The sequence below is a fragment of the Haliotis cracherodii genome, unplaced genomic scaffold (genome assembly GCF_022045235.1).
Source record: "Haliotis cracherodii isolate W230 unplaced genomic scaffold, xgHalCrac1.p SCAF_9, whole genome shotgun sequence".
Classification (NCBI taxonomy): domain Eukaryota; kingdom Metazoa; phylum Mollusca; class Gastropoda; order Lepetellida; family Haliotidae; genus Haliotis; species Haliotis cracherodii.
In genome coordinates, this window is record NW_027266343.1 from 39450020 (window position 1) to 39472681 (window position 22662).

The 22662-nt window shown below is 39.3% G+C and overlaps 1 protein-coding gene across 1 annotated transcript; it reads left to right on the forward strand.

The window, feature by feature from the left end:
* The first annotated feature begins 12371 nt into the window (after positions 1–12371).
* Positions 12372–22481, forward strand: LOC139452578 (barH-like 2 homeobox protein). The gene is made up of 3 exons (XM_071234100.1): positions 12372–13750; positions 18049–18257; positions 20896–22481. Exons 1-3 carry the CDS (start codon positions 13411–13413, stop codon positions 21295–21297), a joined length of 951 nt encoding a protein of 316 aa, XP_071090201.1. The 5' UTR covers positions 12372–13410; the 3' UTR covers positions 21298–22481.
* Positions 22482–22662: the final 181 nt, after the last annotated feature.

The following is a 22662-nucleotide window of genomic DNA, read 5'->3' on the forward strand; positions in this document are numbered from 1 at the left end:
ACACACACACACACACACATGCGCAGACATTTTGCTATATAAGTGCAATAACTTTGAACGCGACGTTTTCACTTTATGACTGATAAGCACTGGTGTAAGTTAAGTACCCCATCACAAAGTGAGAACAGCATCACACAAAGTTGAAACTTGAACAATGAATAGCATTTGTTTGTGGTACAGTTCCCCACTTTTATCAGACAGTACTTCGGCAATCGGAACATCACTATACATCAAAATGCATTTGTCCATATCTCGGGTAACGAATACATACGAGCTTGACTGAATGATGTATGTGTGAGATTTGTTACAGACAATCAAAATTTGACATAACACAAGTTTTCGTGACAACCGGCATGTTGAGCCAGCAAACAATGTATTTGTCTCCTCCCGGTTTGAAAAACAGGGGGATATAGCGATCGCCATGTCCATCCGTCTGTTTTCCGTTTCCGGAGCAGAACTCCAAAACCGTTAAATATTTCTTGTTGAAACGTTTTATATAGACGAGTCTCCTGTGGAACTGGTGCCTTTTTGGTGATTTGGGATCTTTTGTTGTTGTTGTCTTGAATTGTCATGATGAAAGCAAGTTGGCTTCCGTTTCCGGAGCAGAACTCCAGAACCGTTGAATACTTCTGGATGAAACTTGCTATGCAGATCAGTCTAGTGGTGAACCTGTGCCTTTTGGTGATTTGGGGTCTATTTTGGTTTTGATTTATTTATTTTTCATGACCACAAGTTTATACTGAATATGAGGGCAGTGCTCGTTTCCGGAGCAGAACCGTTGAATAAATCTGTATGAAACTTGCTATACAGATCAGTCTTGTGGTGAACTGGTGCCCTTTGATGGTTTGGGATTTTTAAATTTATTTATTTATTTTATCAGGACAAGACAGGACTTATACTATAAATAAGGGTTGAGGTCGTTTTCGAAAATGAGGGTAGTGCTCGTTTCCGGAGCAGAACTCCCATGCCTTTTGAATATTTGTAGATGAAACTTGCTATACAGATCAGTCTTGTGGTGAACTGGTGCCCTTTGATGGTTTGGGATTTGTGAAAAATACTGAACAGTATTAATTTTTCTTCCCTCAACTGAAGGTATCTGATGACAATGAACCTAAAGTGGGGCATAAGTACCCAAACTCCATTTCTGTGTTCGATTTAAAATCCATCTCAGCTTGTTGTATTTAGACATCAACTTACGTAACGGAGATTGCTATTCTTACGATGATGAGCGTGAACCTCTGTTTATCATATATAACTATATATCTATATGTATCTATATATATCTATATCTATCTATCTATCTATCTATCTATCTATCTCTATCTATCTATCTATCTATCTATCTATCTATCTATCTATCTATATATATATATATATATATATATGAATGATATTTTATGATTCTGATTTTGATTTTAATGCTCTTTCACGTGCACTTATCTCAACAAAAACTACGCGTTATATACGTAAAGAATACCTCATTATAACACACGCTGCCGTAAATAAGACGAACCATAGGCGGTGAACTGGTATCATTTTATCAAGTGTCGAAAGTCTAAAAACACCAGACAAAACAATGAAGCTTGAATTATCCAATAAAACCAGTGCAGCAAAAATTAATTCCCTGTTTTACCAAAGTAATCCTTGATTAAACTAGGCCGCTCTGTTCCGGCGTGTGTCTGCTGAAGTTGCGTGATACCAACGAGTTATATTCAATTATATCTTCATCAATCCTCAGACTGGTCGTCCTGAGGCGGCCGTAGCGCACGCAACCGGCCAAACTAAGTGCCGGCCTCTAGGGGGAGCCACTAGCCCTCTTCATGTCCCTCTATCGTGAGAAACGACCTAATTAAGCTCTTGTTTGAGCGGGAAGAAGACCAGACGAGAAGCCATTACAAAGCACGACGGCCATCTTTGTTATATCATCACGGAGTTATGTCCCTTAATTGGGCGTAAAAATACATCATGCCCTATTACCGCCTCTCATGGGAAATGTGTGCGCGCGGTGCACTATATACCTCTTGTGGTCTTTGCGCTGGCGATACTTCGTTTAGCGATGTACACTATTGCAAGGGAAGAATCTAGCGTGGTTTAATACGCTGTGAACGATCTCAGGCCGTGGCTAAGCGTGTTATGTTTCGTCCGATCATTCATCTTGGCTCGATGCATTACGTAGCATGCGCAAATAGATCAAAGTGCCAGAACGATTTATAAAGTGATATATCTAGAACGCATCACGAAACAGGGACATAATAATATTCGATCCAAACGACTTATACCGTTGGTAATATTAATTTATGCCTTTGATATGCTATGTCTCTGAACCTGATGCGAAATCTATTAGATAATATTTGATGGACTCTACCATCGGTTCCTCCCAAAGTGGATTTAGTACGCAAAGTATGGTCAGTTAGGTTCGGTCCACACAAAAAACCATCAACCACTGGCAATTAAAGGAACAGCCCGTGTTCATTATGAGGCAGTCGCTTTCCGGTTTTTGAGCTATGTATCTTTTAATAGACACAAGCCCATAGCACAAGTGGTGTTTGAGGCTGAGCTACTTTTAATCAAATCCAAGGATCATCGAAGCGTTTTCAGTGTTGTAAATGAGGTCTTAATTTGGTTATGCAGCGTTTTTGAAGAGCTTGATATAAAGCGATAGTCTACTCTGGCAAGGTTGGGGCACGTTATATGATTTCGGGCATTTCTCGAAGGCCAGTAACAAGATATGTGCAGGACATCCCACTCACAGACAGTGTAAATCATGTAGAGCACGATCACCAGACTTGGAGACTCATTGTAAATCTAATGCTTCATTTCCATCACAAGCTTTATCGTTTTAGGGATAAAGGATTGCTTCTATATTCCAGGCTACCATTCAACAGTTCCGTATGCGATGTATAGATGCTCTGTTGGGATGAAGGCGCTGATTTCTGTAGTCAGATGGTCTGGATGGACGGCGGTTCGATTGCTTCAATGCAGGCAACACATTAACCTTAAGTGCATTTTTTTTGTAATATTATAAATGATAACGCACGTAAACTGCATGAAAAAGACAGCTCTTTACGCCAAACCATTTTGCACAACATCTGATTCTGTGGTTAGAACATATATTTTACGTACCTGTATTTGACAGAGAACTTTGATATATTTGCTGAAGAATGAGATTTAACAAGAGAAACTTGTATCGTTCGACGAGTCATTTCAGTAATATCAATTTATTCTAATGAATATGGAAGACACACATAATAAAGTGAGTGAGTGAGTATGGTTTTACGCCGCTTTTAGCAATATTCCAGCAATATCACAGCGGGGGACACCAGAAATGGGCTTCACACATTGTACCCATGTCTGGTATCGAACCCGGGTCTTCGGCGTGACGAGCGAACGCTTTAACCATTAGGCTACCCGACCGCCCCCACATAATAAAGACGACACTTAACCTGTACATAGGTTGAAAAAATAACATGATTCAAATCAATTTAAAAAAAAAAGAATTTGGCAATAAAAATGTAATTGTCGTAAATTTCTCAGCTGCAAATGATCTGCCAACCAAATTAAACAGACACTGACCATGGTTATGAATCAGACGTTTATCTTTCATGCTACCTTATAAGGAGAGGTATTTGCCAACCTGTCCGTTCACACGGTGATCAACTTGATCCACGTTTTTTTCGCCACCCCCTCAAATCGACGTGACAAGGTGCACACGGAACACATTTCTATCAACACATTATCGACAAAACACTAAGCAAAACCCTCGACTGACGATTAAAAGCATGTTATATATCACGTGCACAGCCGTATAATTATACCGTATATCTGTGCACGTGGCGGTCTGTCTGTAGATAGTCATGGTGTGATTGTCTCCCTTTAAATACACTCTAGTTTAAAATAAATTTCAATGCCCTCAGTGACACTGCTTAATTTAACTATCAAATGTACCTTATACCTCTTCCCCTTCGACCGTATCATGATGTCGGCGGTTAAAACAACTTGAATACATCTACTTAAAATTGACTCTTCTCGCCTCAGAGACGTAAATAAAGCATAACTGCCTGGCAGCAATACCCCTCGATGTAACATTACCGCGAAGATTCTGGTGATAACGTTACGACAACGCGAAACATCTCGCTTCCTGCTGCTTCCCTGCAACGGGTCACGTGATCGTTGACCCCGAGACACGTGACCTAATGAATAATTGCTCTTGCCCCGTCAAAGCCAGTGTCTGCTCGGGTGGTCTTTAGGTGTAATCCGATTTCGTTTTAAAATACAAAATTTAGAAGTCTCATTACCTTATCAGAAATGACAGATTTGAAATAAAACGGAACGGGAGTCAATGGTCTCGTAATAGGCCTAAAATACCCGCCAAGATTAGATAAGTAACGGTGCATTCAAACATATGCAAGTTTTACGGAAGTACTCTCACTAAGGGTGTGTCGTTTGATCATGGCAATCTTTGTCTATTTATCATCCCATCCACCGGCACACGTTAGTGTTGGTACAGAATTGAAAAATCGATTTTTTACAAATTGTTGAAATTCAAAATACAGACGTTTTTTTTTATTTTATTTTCAAGCAACATTTATTCTGATCTACAAATTCGTCTCTGGGGGAAGAGAGATTATATTAAAAATCTACACACATAAATGCGCTCATCAAATCCCTAATAACATAACAAAGTGAGAAATACGATAATTTATTGTTAAAACAGTTGATTCTGTCCCTACCTAGTTCACATACACAGTTCTCTAATATACTCCAAAGGGAGCTGAGAATGAAAATTGAGTGCACACCGTTCACCGGAGTAATAGGGTCAGACCCGACTGACAAATTAAGATCTGTTTCGATTCATGACATTTTTATATCAATCAAACCATTTCAAACAGAAGCGGGACATTCTTCCAAGCAATGTTAAGTGTGCTTTATGTGAATGTTGTTTGGCACTGTCGCATGGGCTGTTCACACGAGGAAAGTTATTCAATTGCTCTGTTGTAAGGTTTTGAAAAATCGTCTCATATCACGTTATCACCAATACTGGGCTACTGGTTGTGCTCCGATGAAAAGGACAGTACTGTTCAAAGTAAACATCCCCTCAATTATGATTTTGTGGCGAAATCGTCATGTGCTGTGCTATATTCTTATCTTGAGGGCGGACTTTTAAGGATCGGTTGTTTCCAGTGCAACGACTGACTATGAAAGTCCAGTTTCCACCCTTGCTGACCTGGACTGACCAATGCCCCAAATGAGTTGACTGACTGTGAACGTCCACTTTCCACCCTCTCTGACCTGGACTGACCAATGCCCCAAATGAGTTGACTGACTATGTAAGTTCAGTTTCCACCCTTGCTGACCTGGGCTGACCAATGCCTCAAAGTATTTAACTGACTATGTAAGACCAGTTTCCACCATTGCTGACCTGGGATTGACCAATGCCTCAAACGAGTTGACTGACTATGTAAGACCAGTTTCCACCCTTGCTGACCTGGGCTGGAATTATAGCGCTGGTCAAAGATCAGTTGGGTCTGTTCATCTGATTCCAATAGCCATTCAGTGTGTACAATATGTACCAACACTACATATGAGAGGTTAGGTGAAGTGAAATGGGATCTAACGTCGGGTGTAAGATTATTGCACTTGACAACGGTATAAGAAACTCTACCGAAACGTCGCCTTTACAGTAATTAAAAAAGTTGTTAACCATCAATTGTGTCTACTTTGTCATCCGTCAACTTCAATGTAATACCTATCAAACAATGTAATTATCTGTTTGTTGTTTAACGTAACACTCAGCAATATTCCACCTATATGCCATCATGAGCATCGATCTACGCATTTGGGATACGATGACATGCACCAACCAAGTTAGCGAGCCTGACCATCCGATCCCGCTAGTCGCCCCTTACGACAAGCATAGTTGCCTTTTACGGCAAGCATGAGCTGCTGAAGACCTATTCTACCCCGGATCTACACGGGTCGTTTTCTGTAGGAGGCAGTAAGTTGATGGTGTTTACATATATCGGTGTCGGAATGTTAAGATGACAACCATAACTTCATACAATAATCTATTGTGTGTTAAATTTGTTTGTTGTTTTTCGCCGCACTCGGCAATATTCCAGCTATATGATGGCGGTCTGTAAATAATCGAGTGATTGACATCATGAGCATCCATCCACGCAATTGGGATCGATGAAATGTATCAACCAATCCCGTTAGTCGCCTCTTGCGACAAGCATCGTCGCCTGTTACGACAAGCTGGAGACCTGGAGACCTATTCTACCCCGGATCTTCAAGGGTCTTGTGTGTTAAAAATACCGGACATTTGAACAGTAGTTCCGTTAAACTATGGTAGGTGAGTCCATCTAATTCGTATCTCGACTTCACCTTGGTGAAACCCTCCAGCACGAGTGTGGTGAGGGTCATTTTTCAAAATCAGGACCAACATTAGATTCGGGTCAGGGATGCAAATTATGGAACTTTAGACCAGGGGCACTACTTCTCCAAACACAAGAAACAATAGAATAAGTTTAATTATTTTCATGAATTATTATTATTTATCTCTAAGTAATTATCAAGTCTGAGTTCGCCTTGATTGCGTTTCTAGGTTTGTCAGCACCACACCCGTGCTCGTGGGTGTTACCAAATTGGTAAACGTCTGAGACCTGCATCACTTCGGGCTTTCCTCCCACATTAAGCTGACACGGAATACTGTTTAAAGCGGAGATAAATCTAGTCTGTCATACAGACCCTGATACAAATATATCCAATACAGCCCATGCAAGTCTAGATTACTGCAAAGAAAGTCTCTGGGCTTCATTTTATTATATTTTTATTAAGATAATTAAAACTGTTTTTTTCTGTAAGATATGTTCATTTCAGAGACTAGATGTTAGTCTACGTTAAACCCAATTCGCTATTATGTCAATAATTTATTTTGTGATCTCATAAACCGATAGTGATTTTGTTATGTCAGCAAATCGAATTTGAGATATCAATAGATCATCTTTTCACATTATTTGATCCCTTGACTCCCAATAACGTCCCTGTATCTCCAAGGGGAGACAATCATGGGATATTTAGTACCTAGGAAATATGTTCCTATCATCTTACCATTCGTCTTCACTCGCATCTTGTCCCAAATGACACGAGTTATGAGCAAATTATCAACTTACTTTTCATAGGGGCAATTGTAAAAAAAAATGGCGTACCGTTCGGATTAAGCTGGCTCCCATTTTATTCATGATGAAACACTTGATGAAGAAAAGAGCCAGGCACACGTGCACATTAAATGTTACATTTGATTAGACTGGTAAATAAACCACTGTCACGCAAGGTTCAATCTGATCATATGCATCGCGTCCGTCGCCGCTTCAATTCGCTTTTAAACTTACCAGGGGAGATAACTCTCATCGAATGACCCCATTTGGCCCCCCACTTAAAGTTTTTATCTCAATGCTAAGTGGTATGAGCTGACAAGTTACAGCAATCGGGTTATTTAGATCGCACACAGATAAAATTGATACACTATCTTCTTTAAAAGAGAAATGTGTTCAACAGGATAAGTTTTGGGAACCAAAAATGATCCGTTGTCATGGAGATTAATGCGTTCGCAGGTTTTTTTTAATTCTGTGTCTTGGAGTTGGTACATGTCTCGTTTCCAGACAGCAGACACCGCACAAAGTAGTGGCATAGCAGTTTCCTGTTTAGCATAGCTGGGTTGCGTACCAGACCCGTGAAGAACCGGGGTAGAATAGGTCTTCAGAAACCCATGCTTTCCATAAAAGGCGACCATGCTTGTCGTAAGAGGCGACTAACGGGATCGGGTGGTCAGACATGGTTGGTGCATGTCATCGTATCCGAGTTGCGTGGATCGATGCTCATGATGTCAATCACTGGTTTGTCTGGTCCTCGATTATTTTTCAGATCGCCGTCAAATAGCTGGAATATTGCTGAGAGCGGCGTTAAACAAACAACAAACAAAGTTGCGCATCATAGCCGATTCGGGAATTGCACTAGTTCAGGTCCTTGGTAAACAGAATCCCTAGAACCCCTTTTTAAGACTGAAACACCGCAATGGTTGAGAGAGAGAGACAGAGAGTGTGTGTGAGAGAGAGAGACAGAGAGACAGAGAGAGAGAGAGAGAGAGAGAGAGAGAGAGAGACAGACAGACAGACAGAGAGAGAGAGACAGAGAGAGAGAGAGAGAGAGAGAGAGAGAGAGAGAGAGAGAGAGAGGGGGGGGGGAATCGAACTATGATATCCAGCGTGACGAGCTAACGATTTACCCACTTGCTTCTCCAACCACCGCCCGCTGGGCAATGAAGGTCACCTAGGTAAGTATAACAATTACAAACAGCATACTTTTGTGTCACATGAAACGAACACATCGTTTCAAAATATTAATTGAGCATTTTTTCAGGATTAGATAATCATGTTCGATTTTTATTTTTATGTTCCATCTTCTTTTTTATCAAAACGCTTTGAAGAAGTAATAAAATAATTTGCCGTACATGAATCCAAACCTCTTTCCAGTACATTAAAATGGAATGAAACATCGAATCTACATCAACTGTCGTGTTAACTAGATATTGACAATCCGCGGTTCTCAGGTACACGGAGTCGGATCTATAACACGGGTTACATCGGATCACACAACATCATGTCGCCTGAAGTACCTGCAGGTAGCTATGACACCGTGCCTTTAATTTCGCTCTTACTTATTTAAGTGTAATGTCGACGTTGTCATAACGGTTGTCATGTCCTTATTTGGCATACCCATAATAATTGTAATTGTAAATTTGATAATATAAGTCACGGAAAGAAAATAATTTTAAATAAACACGTCGAAACATGCTTTGTTAATAAATCGACGATTTGTTTAGCCTTCGGGTCACTGCGAAAAAATATTCCGAGGACGTACGAAAAGTGGCGAGGTTTGTTGAATGGGAAGTGGACAGATAACCTGACGTGAATCCTGAGCGCAGGTGCGCCGCAGTAATAGATTAGTCCTCCGATTGTTAATAAAACATGATTAGGTAGATCTACTATCGCCATCGATTGTACATGTGTATGATTGCTCGAAAGATATCTGAACACATTTTGATTTGGTATGACTACACATAAAACTATATTTATTACAAGAAAGTTCCTCTGCATTCTTATTGTACCGTTCACCATGCTATAATCTAACACAGATTGTAGATGTTAATAAAGGCTCTCTGTCTTGAGGAACTCTTGAACCGAATGTTGAACCTTTCGTCATTTTGTGACCCATGTCTCGGCAACCCATGGGGTCAGGCTCACATGTGGTCCTGCAACAAAGACGTGTATAAAATCAGACATATATTAAGAAAATGAGAAAAAACACACTGGATAAGGCTATTTAATGAGGAATCAGTTCCTGCACTGATCATATATTTTGTGAGTATTCAAATAAATATAAATATCAATATATACTTATATTTAAAAATATTTTGTATTTTATGATTGGAGTACCCACTCTTGGATCCTTTCACTGTATAACATGTGCGTTACTGAACACGTATTCATTTTTAACCTTTATCGCTGAAAACGAAAAAAGTAAACAACGTTTAATCAAAACTTATAATATTTTAAGTATGTTTGATTAAAAGATACAAAAGTTTACCTCAACCTGCTATAAAAAACGACATGGGAGTTAATCACAAAATATAATAGATGACGATGAATTATCAAATAATTTCATCTTTTAATCAAAGACCGTGAGGCACTGTTGGGAAATGTAATCTCTTTTTCTGTATCCTGGACGAAAAAAAAACGTTATTGGAGCTTTAGACGTTGGGGTGTTGACTGCTAGTCGCTGGAGAACAAATTACTCTCACAATTGAAGCAATAATGTTCGGTGCACATCTCTAACCACTTAATTGCAGGCCCTCCGATATGGATGGAACTTTCTGCCCTGGGCGATTCTCTTATTGCGGGCAAGTATTGTCAATGTACTCGATAGAATTCCCCTAATCGCGCGGGACCAATTTTCGGCGAAAATGAAGATTTTCGTTTATCACGCTGTTTGCGGGGTCTCTTAATCGGTCTTCCAGAATTGATTATACCAGGATAATTGATATCTCGCCATAATATCGCTGAAATATAGCGAGGCTATCGGCTAATAAAGAAGTGCTTTAGAGAGCAAGGCCTCAGAGCGCTTCTCGTGATTCTCACTGAAGCTAGAATTATTGGATGAATCACTGCACGTGCGCCACGCGCCCGGAACAGCGCAAGAACGCGACATTTAGTGGACATTAAGATCGCTGTCCCCACTTTCATCATTTGATGTGTGCACAAAACGAATTGTATTCTCGTAATATAAATGTCAATATGTTTTGAACAAAGTTCTTGGTTCGTTAATTTGCAGTGATAGTCAGTCCCAACTTGAGCCATTAGCAGAAGTCTTTTAAATGTATTTTGCTATTGATGATCGGAGGGAAATTTAAGAGGCGGAACACTCGTTACGGGCGCTGTATTAAACATTCTGCTATGACGTACCCCCCGGGGCTATTTGTGAACTGTTCAAGCCAGCGTGAGGCTCGGTGAAATATCACCAGCGTTCACATATACCTCAGATATTTCGCACAACGTTAGCGCTTTGTTAGGAGGTCCATTATCTCGAATGTTCTTTGTTCATACCCTCGGAGTGAGGTCATTGTTATCATACAACATACAAACTGTCAACATCTATGATTTTAAATTGGTAAATAATGATTCATGTATAAGTGGTTAGCATGTATTTAAAGAAAACAATCATCAACATGGAGACGATGCGGGTTTCCAGTGAAAGGAATCTATATCGACAATAATTTTGGAATCCTTTATCCTCTGTTTTTACTATCGGCTGACCGAATGGACATAACAATGCGTTTTATTATGGATAGCGACTTCTTTATTATACATATGCAATGATTCAGGGCTACATCTAGCCCCTTCATCAATTGAATGATGGAACAATAAAAATGATATTGTTAAAATATCGTTTTCATTCTTTTGGTTTAAACATATTTTTATTCATTGAAATGAGTTGGGATTGGTGAACAAGCTTTACAGCTTATGTTAACACCGCTCCCATACAACATACATTACATATTGAAATGAAGGATGTGACGTCATCGATATAGACATTATTTAAATAATATGTTACATATTACATCAAATACAAATACAAAGTGAACATAAATAGAAAGTTACAGCTTGTGTGTGTCTAAGGACATTCATTCTTTTGTTCATGTATTGCTGAAGATAAATTACTATTGAAATAAGAACACTCCAAGTTGATAAAAATATCGAAGTAGCTTCCTGTAAATTATGTTCTTTGTAATAATTTGGAAAAGTCAAAAATCATTTTGGATTTTTTTGCCGAAAACATCTCCCATTATGAAGTACGTGACACAAAACGAAGACCTTAAAACCAGAACACTGCCATGAGCAGATCCTGATTATACAGGGATGTTTGGAAGGACGGTATAGTTTAAGGGTACAATTGAATTCGTTTCAAATAAGCTGTACTTATTTCCCTCTTTCACGGCATCCAGCTCCATAACGACCGATCGCTAAACACTCCAAACAATGTTTTGGGGATCCCTCTTCTACGGCTATCGTCGAGGTTGTATTTTGATTGCTAGCTCACTTGACAAGACGAGATTCCGCGAATTATCCGCCTATCGCCAAGGGAGTCGCAATCTCGTATGGCGCTAGTTAGGCCACGAAAACTCAATTTTTACCGGCGCGGGGACTATTAGCATCGCGCCTCCACTTCGTCAAAACGAGACAAACAGTTGGAAACAAACGTAGAAATTGGTATTTAAACAGGGTTGCAATCATAAATAGCTTTATTGAAAAGTCGTAATATGGGACGCGACACTAGGCTATTTCCTATGTCATCAGGTTAAAGTTGCGATATACAATCTGCCTGTTCAATTGCAAAACGGTTAGAGATAGCTCTTAGCGAGGCAAGATAGCGTTGTCATCAGTACGATGGCGGAAAACCCCCTCTCAGTTTAATGATACCAATATTCTCGCTGTCAAGGAGACTCGCAGCCCACTTGACACCTCGGCTACCAATATTTGCTTATCACGACCGAAGGAGAGCCATTAATTTTTCGAGTGACACAGCTTTGCAATTGTATGGGGGAGGGGTCTATCCTTCGCCCACCCTCCCTGCCCCGCTCGCCTATTAGCGTTAGCCCGGATCATGATTGATACAGGCTGCTCTGTAATATTGGCCGGGTCCGTGTTTCAGCTTCATTTAATCGCTAATAGATTTATACACCGCACAATATGCCTCTTTCATTTCTTCTATTATTCATTCGATCGTTACATTGATCTTCCCAACGGGGCAAATAATTCCTACCAAATTGAAGAGCATTTGCAACGACCCGCATGTCTCGGGCGTTAAAAACCTCGTCAGACGCCGGAGTCTTATCACTTTCCGAGGGTGAGGGGCGAGGGAGGGACGCAACCTCTGTCAGAGTAGTGGTCAGGCAGCCCCCATCGCAGACAGACGCTCGACGAAGGAGCGTGTATTGAGAGCAAGTTGTGCGGAAAATATTACTGATATTTACATCGATGCTGATTGCAATGGACCTTTTGTCACACCAGTGACAGCTCTTTGATTTGATGGGAGATACAGTTTATGACATATGAAGAGACTGTGAAACAGTGGAGAAATTGCCATTCAACGACTTTTAATCCTCGTCACATGACAGAGGTGTGCGTTTCAGTGAAATAGGCATTTGAGGATTTAAAGAGCCGGATTGATAAGTGAGCCAATCAACTTCAGTACCGGATTGGAATTTACAAGTTTTCGGATCAATTGACGCAATGAGAACAGCCATTGACAGCCGATCGCTTCTATAAACATATACCCATGTTATTAGCACCGGGGAGATTGACGGCAATAAACTATTGTCATTGACTGGGCTTGTCATTAGCAGCAATTACCACGGTGATGACAAAGACAATGGACGATCAGCTGACTGCAGGTTGGTAAACAGTCGCTAATTATGCAATAACCCGGAAATACTCTCCCTGTCGACCTCGTGGGGATTAAAGCGGATTAGTTCAAAGAGGCGGGGCATTCGGTTTTCCTCGGCGGGGCTTATCACACCACCAGCACTCTTTACCCTAAACATACTGAGTTTGTTTATCATTTATGCTGAGACTCTCATTGGAGATACTTGAGGAGGGTTACCAATTGTTGTTGAAACTTACCTGACAAGGAGATGGTTTCATTCGGATTTGGAACATGTTGATGTGACATTGCAGTAATTAACTCTAAGTCCTTACTGGTATTTGAGGACCTGTGAAGACTTGTACGAGTTGGAACTTCGTTTGGCTTGGACCAGATTTCATTTACGTGCGTGATCTTTGAAGAAACTTCACAATGTATTGCACTATGGAACCCCAGGCGTTGGCGTCATACCCGGTAATATTCAACGGCAACAAGTTGTACACCACCCCCAGGACTTGGCACCCCCACATCTACGAGAAACCACCCAGGCAGCCTACGTCTTTCTTCATAGCCGATATCCTGGGTCTGAGGGAGGAGAGGGGGAGCATGTGTTCCACCAGCCCTGGGGGTCTGTCTCCTGCCTCACCCCTCGAACACCTGTCCCGGCATCGAGTCAGCCCCACCCATAACCGCACCCCTGACAGTGAGGATGAGGGGGGTCATCACCGTGGGGACATGAGTGACCGTCTTTCGTCAAGTTCGCCGAAAACAGGTCAGTGTTTTATTTGATTATGTATAGTAATTTGTAAAGTTGTGGAGAACGTGAGGATAATATTTGTTTTATATATTTTTTTATGACACTATGTGCACTGAGGATTGGAAATCACTCACTCCATGTTGTTCGATAAGACTATCACCGTAACGTGATAGCGATGTAATGTGATGTTTATTATTATTGAATAATTGTATTTGCCAGTGACCGAGACGGGTTAAAATCTCGTTATGTTCAACTAGTTCAGTTACGTGGAATGGATTTCGCTTTGGCGAAAACGGAATTAACTTTCATGAAACATTAATTCAATTTAATCACAAATTAACAGTTCTGTACTTGAATTAAAAACAAACAAAATAAGTATTTGATAAACATCCTATAATTAATCGTGGCTCTGCATCGTTTTCTAGGTTTTCTCAATATCGTTTCATTCAATTAATTTTATAATTACGTGTTCGTTACGCAACAACAGGTGCTTGCTGTGAAATAGGCACCACTTCAGTCGCGAGTTGTCAGTTAGTTGCAAGTGTCACATGCATAAATTGACATTATTCGTGACCACGTGCGAGTAATAAATAAACAAGCGGTGTGCGTTATCTCCAAACCATATCCAAAATAAGGTTAATCAGCGATTTAGACAAGGGGTGGGAATTACAGTGATAACGAAAAGTTGTTTATTGCAGTGTTTTTTTTCAAATGCAAGACGTGCTGTACAATGACTCACACAAGTTGGGTTTAATTTGTAATCTGAAGTGTCGACTTGACAGAATGGAATTTTATGTTTCAAGTTTATCAACATTTTTAGCTTTCAGCTTCTGCCGCTGAGTTAAAAAGTAAATTCGTGGTAGTTTTCTTCAAATCATAAGTAACGTGAGTGAATATAATACATATGGTTATTAGTTTTCTGTGTACAGTGTGATGCTGAGCTTAAATTATTAACCTTAACCTTATTTTTAATATAAAAAAAACATTATCTGGATCGATGTATGGATGCAATCAAGTCATTTTCATCACCGTATTCAAACTAACCGGTAGGAACAAATATTCTCTCATTTTATTTAAGTGTTTCTTACGCTGGTGACTATATATTGGTACTTGATATATGAGGAAAGCTATGTTTAAAGTCTTCATTTGTGTATTTGAATATATTTGATGAAGCTTGACTTTTTATGTTATATTTATCGACACTGTTTATAAAACTCCATTTAATTAGACTAATATAAAAGCCGTTTATTGTTTGGCTATGTTGGATTATCGGTCCAATCCGTGCAAACTTTATACACCATGCAAAAAATGTATTGTCCCCTATATGCATATGAAAGTAACCGAATTATTGATATTTTTATGTGAGATTTGTTTGAATGGTATTTTAATACATATATGTTGTTGACGAATTAAAAGACACGTTGTACTAAGAAACGACCCAGTACCTCTTTTGGGGCTGTTGTTTAAGTGTTTTCTCCGACACAGATAATAACCGTTGATGTGTGCTGAAAATGTAACTAAGTTCCCCATTATGCGACCCTCCGTCTGAAGGATGGCCCGCTGAATTGAAAGAGCACGGACGTGCTCCATATCAGGCACTTAACAGCACTTACTCTTGTTTATTACAAATGTGTATTAGCCCCGACGTCACTTAACCCTAGTAAGCCTCGGAGTTAATTGTCATTTCCCCCGGATTAGCCGGCCAATGATCATATGACAACATCAATCGCATTAGTGTGTCAGTTGTAATTCATCGTCTATCCCCGAACAATTATACAACGATATGCTTAAGGTGACACATTTATTGCCATGACGCTGGAAGAAGAAAAATCCTTTCCCCTCCTGGTCTTTCAAAGCCTTTATCTTTTTTCTGTCCTTGCCCGCTGGCATCAACCGACCCGGAGTAATGATTAGGCGATCGGGAGAGAATAGGATGGCGTTAATTGTTGTTAATTGGTATCCACAAGCCTCGTTTATCGTAGTGACACTGATTGTCTGATGGTCTTTGTCCTTGGCTGTGCGTCATTTGTATGTTGACAATCATCTCACGCACGATACAATGCTGAGGTGGGTCTATGAGTAAAGTCATTAGAGTTTATATACCGAGTGACTTAGCGATGGCCATTTATTGTTTCCGTTCTGTGTGGAATCTGAAACTCGTGTTTCGTACATAGAAGAGAAACAGCTCGTTATATATGTTATGTACTCAAAGAGCTATAAAAATAATGTTAATAAGAATGATACTAGGTATATATGGGCGTGTCTTGCGTTCGCCGAGACATACATTTGCAGTAGAAGAAAAGGTTTTGTTAATCAATATCTTACTTGATTGAACTATTCCTTTAGGTCAATATTTATGTTTTCTTTCTAACGTGTTTTTCCTTTTTTTTAAAACAAACACGTGTTTTTCCTCGTTACTTGTTTTCTGCTATTTGCATTTGGCGAACATCAATTATGTTTCTGACAGAACAAGAATGATGATGTCCTCGGATGATGAAATTTCAAATATCATTAACTCAACTAACACGTTATTTAACATGGGAATTCACCTTTGAAACACGGTTATAATTTCGACACAACATGTTTGGTCCTTACACAACTTCAACTTATTCGGATATGTTTTGATGCGCGCATTAAATACTTCTTAAGAAAGGCATGATTAGGTGCGCACTGCTGAGACGCGTGTTTTGCGTTGTGTATACTCATAAATAAAGTCTCCGACAGAGAGAAAATATTATCATAACGTCTTTTTATCACTTAAAATAAATATTAACATATTTCATTACTCATATTACTTAAACAGTGTCTCCACAATGACATGCGATAACATGCTATTTGATGCGTCAATGCAAGAAGCTATCGATAGTCAATAGAGCTTTTTTACATCATTTGTCATCTAACTTCTAACACAACATTATGTCAATATTATCTCAGCAAACTGGAAACCGTCCCCACAACAAAAACCGCTGTTAAGGAGAGTTATTGTTAACCAGTTGAAACAGCACTTGGACCCAGCGTTAAGTGCTTTGGAACATTTCACGTTACACGGGAACGTGTTCTTGTAAGTTCATATTACTTGACACATTTATATTTTTCAAATATTGAAAATTATTTTAAAGGGATCATTTTTGGTTATCAACAAAATAAGTAATATGTATGTAAACAAAAGAGACAACCTTCAAAGCCATAAGAAATCTCTAAAAAAGTCGATTGTACGATTCCGACTGGATCATGAGCATGTGTTTAGGAATGCCTATCAACTGGGGATCATACCGGGTGTTCGAAAAACAAATACAAACACATGCAAAGCGGGTAAATTATGCACCTATGATAAAAGTCCAAATATGGAATTGCATTGGACATTAATTTTGTAATAGACGCATCAATTTTGGAAATGTCATCCACATGTCTTCCATAAAACTTCTTGAAAGTTTTAATTAGGCCTTGTAACCTTGATCAAACAAGTGTTAGCAAGAGTCATATGGCGCTGTTTGAAATCTTTTAGAAATATACAGATTGTACCTCAAAGGCTGTGAACTGTACACACCCAGGACTGGAGCTGCAGGAATATTGCTCAAACTGAAAGGAAAGTTGACAATCGGAAAGTTGAAGTCATCCCTCTTGTCACACAGTCTTGTGGAGACTTTTCTGTCACTCTGAATCTTTATGCATGGATCTAATAATGAAACAGACGAGTCGGTCCCTCTGGTCTCCTTTATTTCTAGTTCAGGTGGTAAATAGTGGAAGGGAAAAGACTATTTGATGGTTATTTGAAATTAAACTTCTTGGGCAAATTACCTTGTCTTGACTTTGTAAACCCGAGCAGAAATACCGTGCACAAAGGAACAGATCAACAAGAAGGGGAGCCCCATTTCCTCCCAAGGGGATGCCTACTTCTTACTTAAATGTTTTACCCTCCTTATATGGATGTACGAGGAAGTCCGGGATTTCACTTCTGGTTAGATGTCATTTGCTTACATTTTTAAAATTAGTTCTTACATGCTGGCAGAGGCGTATGGCAAACAAGCCTTTTCGAAAGTAAAAACTGTAATATTTGGTGTAAATAGTTTGTAAAAATATTTTAATATAAATTGTATTGTGGAATGGATATGGAAATATTATCAAATAAAAACATAGCAGCGTGTCCCAAAATATCAAACCTAATTAACGAGCTGATGTTATGCTCTTTCCAATGTGTACTTTGAACGTATGCGTTAAAAATGAAATGGCGGAATTTACAGTATACGATAAGTATACTGCTTTGTAATAACTTTAAATAAGCTTTGTAAGCACGGTTTGATTCGGTGTTCCAGACGATGGTTCTCAGGGCGAAAAGAGGAAGAAATCTGGCGACGAGAGCGACGATAAGGACAGCGGTCAACCACAGAAGAAGAAGAAAGCGAGGACGACATTCACAGGACGCCAGATCTTTGAGCTGGAGAAGCAATTTGAGCAGAAGAAGTACTTATCCTCAGCAGAGAGAGCAGAAATGGCAACACTACTTAATGTCACAGAAACACAGGTATGACAAGCGCCATTATATGTTTGATTTTACCTTAAGCTTTAACACATCTTTTTGTGTGTTAGCTATCACTAAACGGGGGTCACACCTATGCATAAGTTATATCATTAAAAAACCCTGAGAAGAATCAATACTGTAAAGGTTTTTCTTCTTCAGATATATGGACTTCATTGTAGTTTAAAAAATACAATTAATTCTGACTATCCCACCAAATATATTGCTGTAAAGGTGCTATATCAGCTTACTTTGAAATAGTGTTCCAAGAATGAATACTCTACCAATCTTTTCCTATTGAAAGCTTGTAAACATAAATTCGCTAGCTGTTTTGTTTCGTTTGAACAAATAGTTTTGCCTTATTATTAATTCTCGAAATTACCCCAGAACGAAAACATTAATTAGAATTATTTTTCGCCATCGCGTAAACAATGAAAGTGATTAATGATTATTGAATCAAGCGCCCGCGGCTCACATTTCGACACGCGTTCACCGATTATCAATTTGATAAAACATTTTAGATCAGAGAGTCAAGCTTTGACACTTAGCCAGCAGATGGATAGTCACTGCGGGACCGGTGTCACGTGGTCTCGCGGGACCAGTCATTGTCAAATGCCACAATAAATCCACGTGGCTCCTTGCAGCGACATCTCCATTGAGATTAATTAGGCTAATCTTATGATGGCTTAATGAGGAAATAAACGAACGATTTGGAGCTTTGACTATGACACAAATAGTTAAGCAAAACATTGCACTGTCATGATTATCTTAACTCGGAACAGCCATGTGAAACAACAATAGCTGTGATACGGCTCCATTCAAACTGAGCCAATTTAATCGTATCTTTGTTCTACTCTGTAAACCAGACTTTGAAATTTTCACTTTAGTTTTACATATTCGAAAATACGCATTCGTTGAAAATTTTCAATAAATTATATTTAGCTGTACAGCTTGTATGTTGAAAAATCGCAACTAGGAAATGAATAAACGGCTTGAATTTAGACATATTGTTAGCACTCTCTCGCGTTTATTTTCAACCTCTCATATCCTTGATTTTGTCAAACCTTTCCCGTTATAATTTCACACATAGCCGCAATAACTAATTGCTTATTATTTCAAACATACTGCCTGAGGGAAATTCTCGGAAAACAATGAGAACAACAGTTCAAAACATTTTTGTCATGAGTTAAGAGGATATAATAAATGTGACAAAACCTTTAATCAGAAATCTCTGCTAAGATTCCGATTATATCTTAAGCATGTGTTTATGCATCACTATCAAATGAAGATTATACCAGGTATTCGCGAAAAGGTAGGCTTATCTTGCCCTGTCGGCGGCTCCCACCACAAACACATGCAAAGGCAAGTCAATTATTCGCCTGAATAGGTACAGAATATGGTACTAAATAGGGAATGGACATATTTTTGGTCACTAATGCGTCAAATTTGGAAATAACTTCCACATGTGCCTAACACAAAACGTTTTTAAAGCTTTAATAAGACCTTGAGTGTTGTAACCCTGATCAAACAATTTTTGAGCAAGAGCCATACAAGGCTCTCTAAAGCAGATATGACACGTACAGTAATACTGAAGGATACATAAGACTTATATCCCATATTGAAACATATTGTTTCAGAATGTCAGCATCTGCAATACACGAACACTGTGTATTCAAAGCTGATTGCACATACAAACAAAGCCCAATTAAATAATTAATTAATCACGTGTGTATCTTAAGGGTATTGTCAATATACATGCCAGTTATATCACTGCCGTAAATACTTCTGGATAGCTTGACATCATTAAACAATAATTGCTCGTAATTTACAGCAATAAATTTCGGGCATACACGGTCTGATAAGATTACTACTGTATCTTCTATTTGCCTACATTAAATTACCATACTAACATGGTAATAAACGAAATGCTATCTTAATTGAGGATTTACAAGCTGCATAATTGAGAAATGATATCTTAATTAAGGATTACAAGCGGCATAATTGAGAAATGTTAACTTCGTAAAAATGACTCTCGTTCTGTTCTTTGTTGCCTGGGACATTGGGCTTTTCTGGACGTAAAAGCGTTCTCTTGGAACGCCAAATACTTGGTTTTGATGTGTACTCGGTTTTATGTGAACCCACGTGGAGTGTCCCGCTATGATATGCCTGGGATAACGCTAAAAGCGGCGTAACACCATACTCACTCACTCACACTGTTGTCCTTTCTGCTTGGGAGTTATTTTTGTATCACGTTACACCGTATTAAAACATACAACTGCGTCCTACCACGAGTCAAATAACGCACTTAAATATGTTTCAAGCCACTACTATAGATACACGGGTTATGTTCACCAGCGATGTGTTTCTTAAATCTCCGAAGGCCGCGGCAATTAGAAGCGTTTGCAAAACAGTATGGCGGCCATCTGGTGTTTAGGTTTCTCAATGCTGATGGCGTGCTAATAGCTTTTCACGTTTGGTGTCAATGCCATGTTGCCGTTCTTAGGAAAAGAAACCTGTTTTGTTAATTCGGTGTTAAAAGATATCATTTGTTGGGTGTTTGAGCTCCATGGCGTGTTTTCTCCCATCTTCAGCGTGTTTGGAAAACTGTGAGAGACCTTCTAACCAAACATTTCTTTCTCTTCAGGTGAAGATTTGGTTCCAGAACAGAAGAACAAAATGGAAGAAACAGGAAAATATATCGAGTGCCGAGGCCGCCGAACATAAACTGAACGCCGAGAAAAATTTGTTGAAGAACATGAAATGTAAGAAGGTTACGGATAAAGACGAAAGCATCCAAGACGAAATTCAAGATGGCGACCGTTTGACCAAGACAGAATCGGACTCTTTGTCGGCCTCTGACGTCGTTGATGGTCGTGTGCAAAATTTAGACAGTTCCGCTTCAAATTGTGACACAGCTCCTAGCGTGTTAAATCTCTCGTCACCTGAAGAAGAAAAGACAATAAAAATTGAAGAAACAACAGAAATGAAATTGGAACGTGTGCCACTGTTGCCTTGTTATGACACGGTGGCCGTGACAGCCCAGTGACCCTGATCTTGGCTTTGTAAAGGGTAAACAACGATATCTCACATCCAACCAGACGTTTTTCCATATGGTCGAGATTGGTGCCATCAACCTCATTTCACTATTCACATATACATGACTTGTGAAATTAACCATGTGTAAAGTACCTACTACTTTCCAAGACTTCGTGCATCGTGTATCGTTGCATCATATTCCCATTATTGTGTTGAGCAGTATTACGGAGATTACGCTCACTCTTACATCTCATGGTTGTTTTGGTGCCAGTTATTATTATGATGTTGTGAATATATTATTACTATTATTATCACACTTAAAGGGTGCAGTTTTAGCGTTTATTGGAGACAATCAGGACCATGGTTACGTCATTTCATGGGAAAGCGGGGTAGCCTAGTGGTCATGCCACACGTCTTCACACCAAGAACTCTGGTTCCATTCCACTTGAGTTCTAAGTGTGAAGGCGAGTCTTTGTGTACACGCCGGAATATTGTTGAAATTAAAAGATTCGGCATTAAACCCACACTCTCTTTGGAATCAAGTGAGCATCTACGACCTGTCTTCTTCCGAAATTAAGCTCACGCCCTCATATAACTGAAATACTATTCAAAGCGGTGTAGAACAAACTCCCCAACTCTTTTCTGAACACGTTTCAACGCAATATATACTGCTCAAAGTTAAAGATCACCCGGTCGTTTGATTTTACTATAGTTAAATCAGACATGGCAGATTTACTAAGTATAGTAATATGAAAGAGTAGGAAGGTAGTATAAATCAAACGTACGAAACGTACGAAACGTAGAAATATTTTGTTAAAAGCTTTACACAAATTAGAATCACACGACATTTGTAAAGCGACCCGAAAGTACTCAAAAGTTCTTCCTTTCAAATCATTGATTTATCCGGTTCATATCTATGAATTCTTTACTTAAAGTACAAAGGCATTGAAGCGTCCGACTCGGTCAATTACAAATCAAAGTTTTAATGATTGTTGTCTCAATCATTGAAATAGCTCCACCGTAGATGAACTCGAAACTTACAGCACAATACTGATTTATTGTGATTGTCAATATGTGTCCCTCACGACTGTCGGCAACTGTTGTATTTCATTCCAATTTTCACCGTGCTGGCTCCCAGTCAAGCGCAACATGACACTCGTATTGTTGTTCCTGATAATGCACACCATCGTCAACTATCACCACACCCTGTGTAGACTTGGAGGTCAATAAATATCCTTTTATAATTACTCACGATTCGATCTGTTATTTTTTGTATCGATTTTGTTTCCGGTCATCGATAAGAGCGTACCCTAGGGCCTCGTGTTTTCGTCCGGCCATAGGGGGATCGATAACCGAACAAGATGTATTTTGTTGC

What these genes read in the sequence shown, in the direction of transcription:
- LOC139452578 (XM_071234100.1), top strand. Translation starts at nt 13,411, where the DNA reads ATGTATTGCACTATGGAACCCCAGGCGTTGGCGTCATACCCGGTAATA. An exon ending in GTCAAGTTCGCCGAAAACAG is followed by an intron (nt 13,751 to 18,048) that starts GTCAGTGTTTTA and finishes TCGGTGTTCCAG; the next exon opens with ACGATGGTTCTCAGGGCGAA. An exon ending in TTAATGTCACAGAAACACAG is followed by an intron (nt 18,258 to 20,895) that starts GTATGACAAGCG and finishes CTTTCTCTTCAG; the next exon opens with GTGAAGATTTGGTTCCAGAA.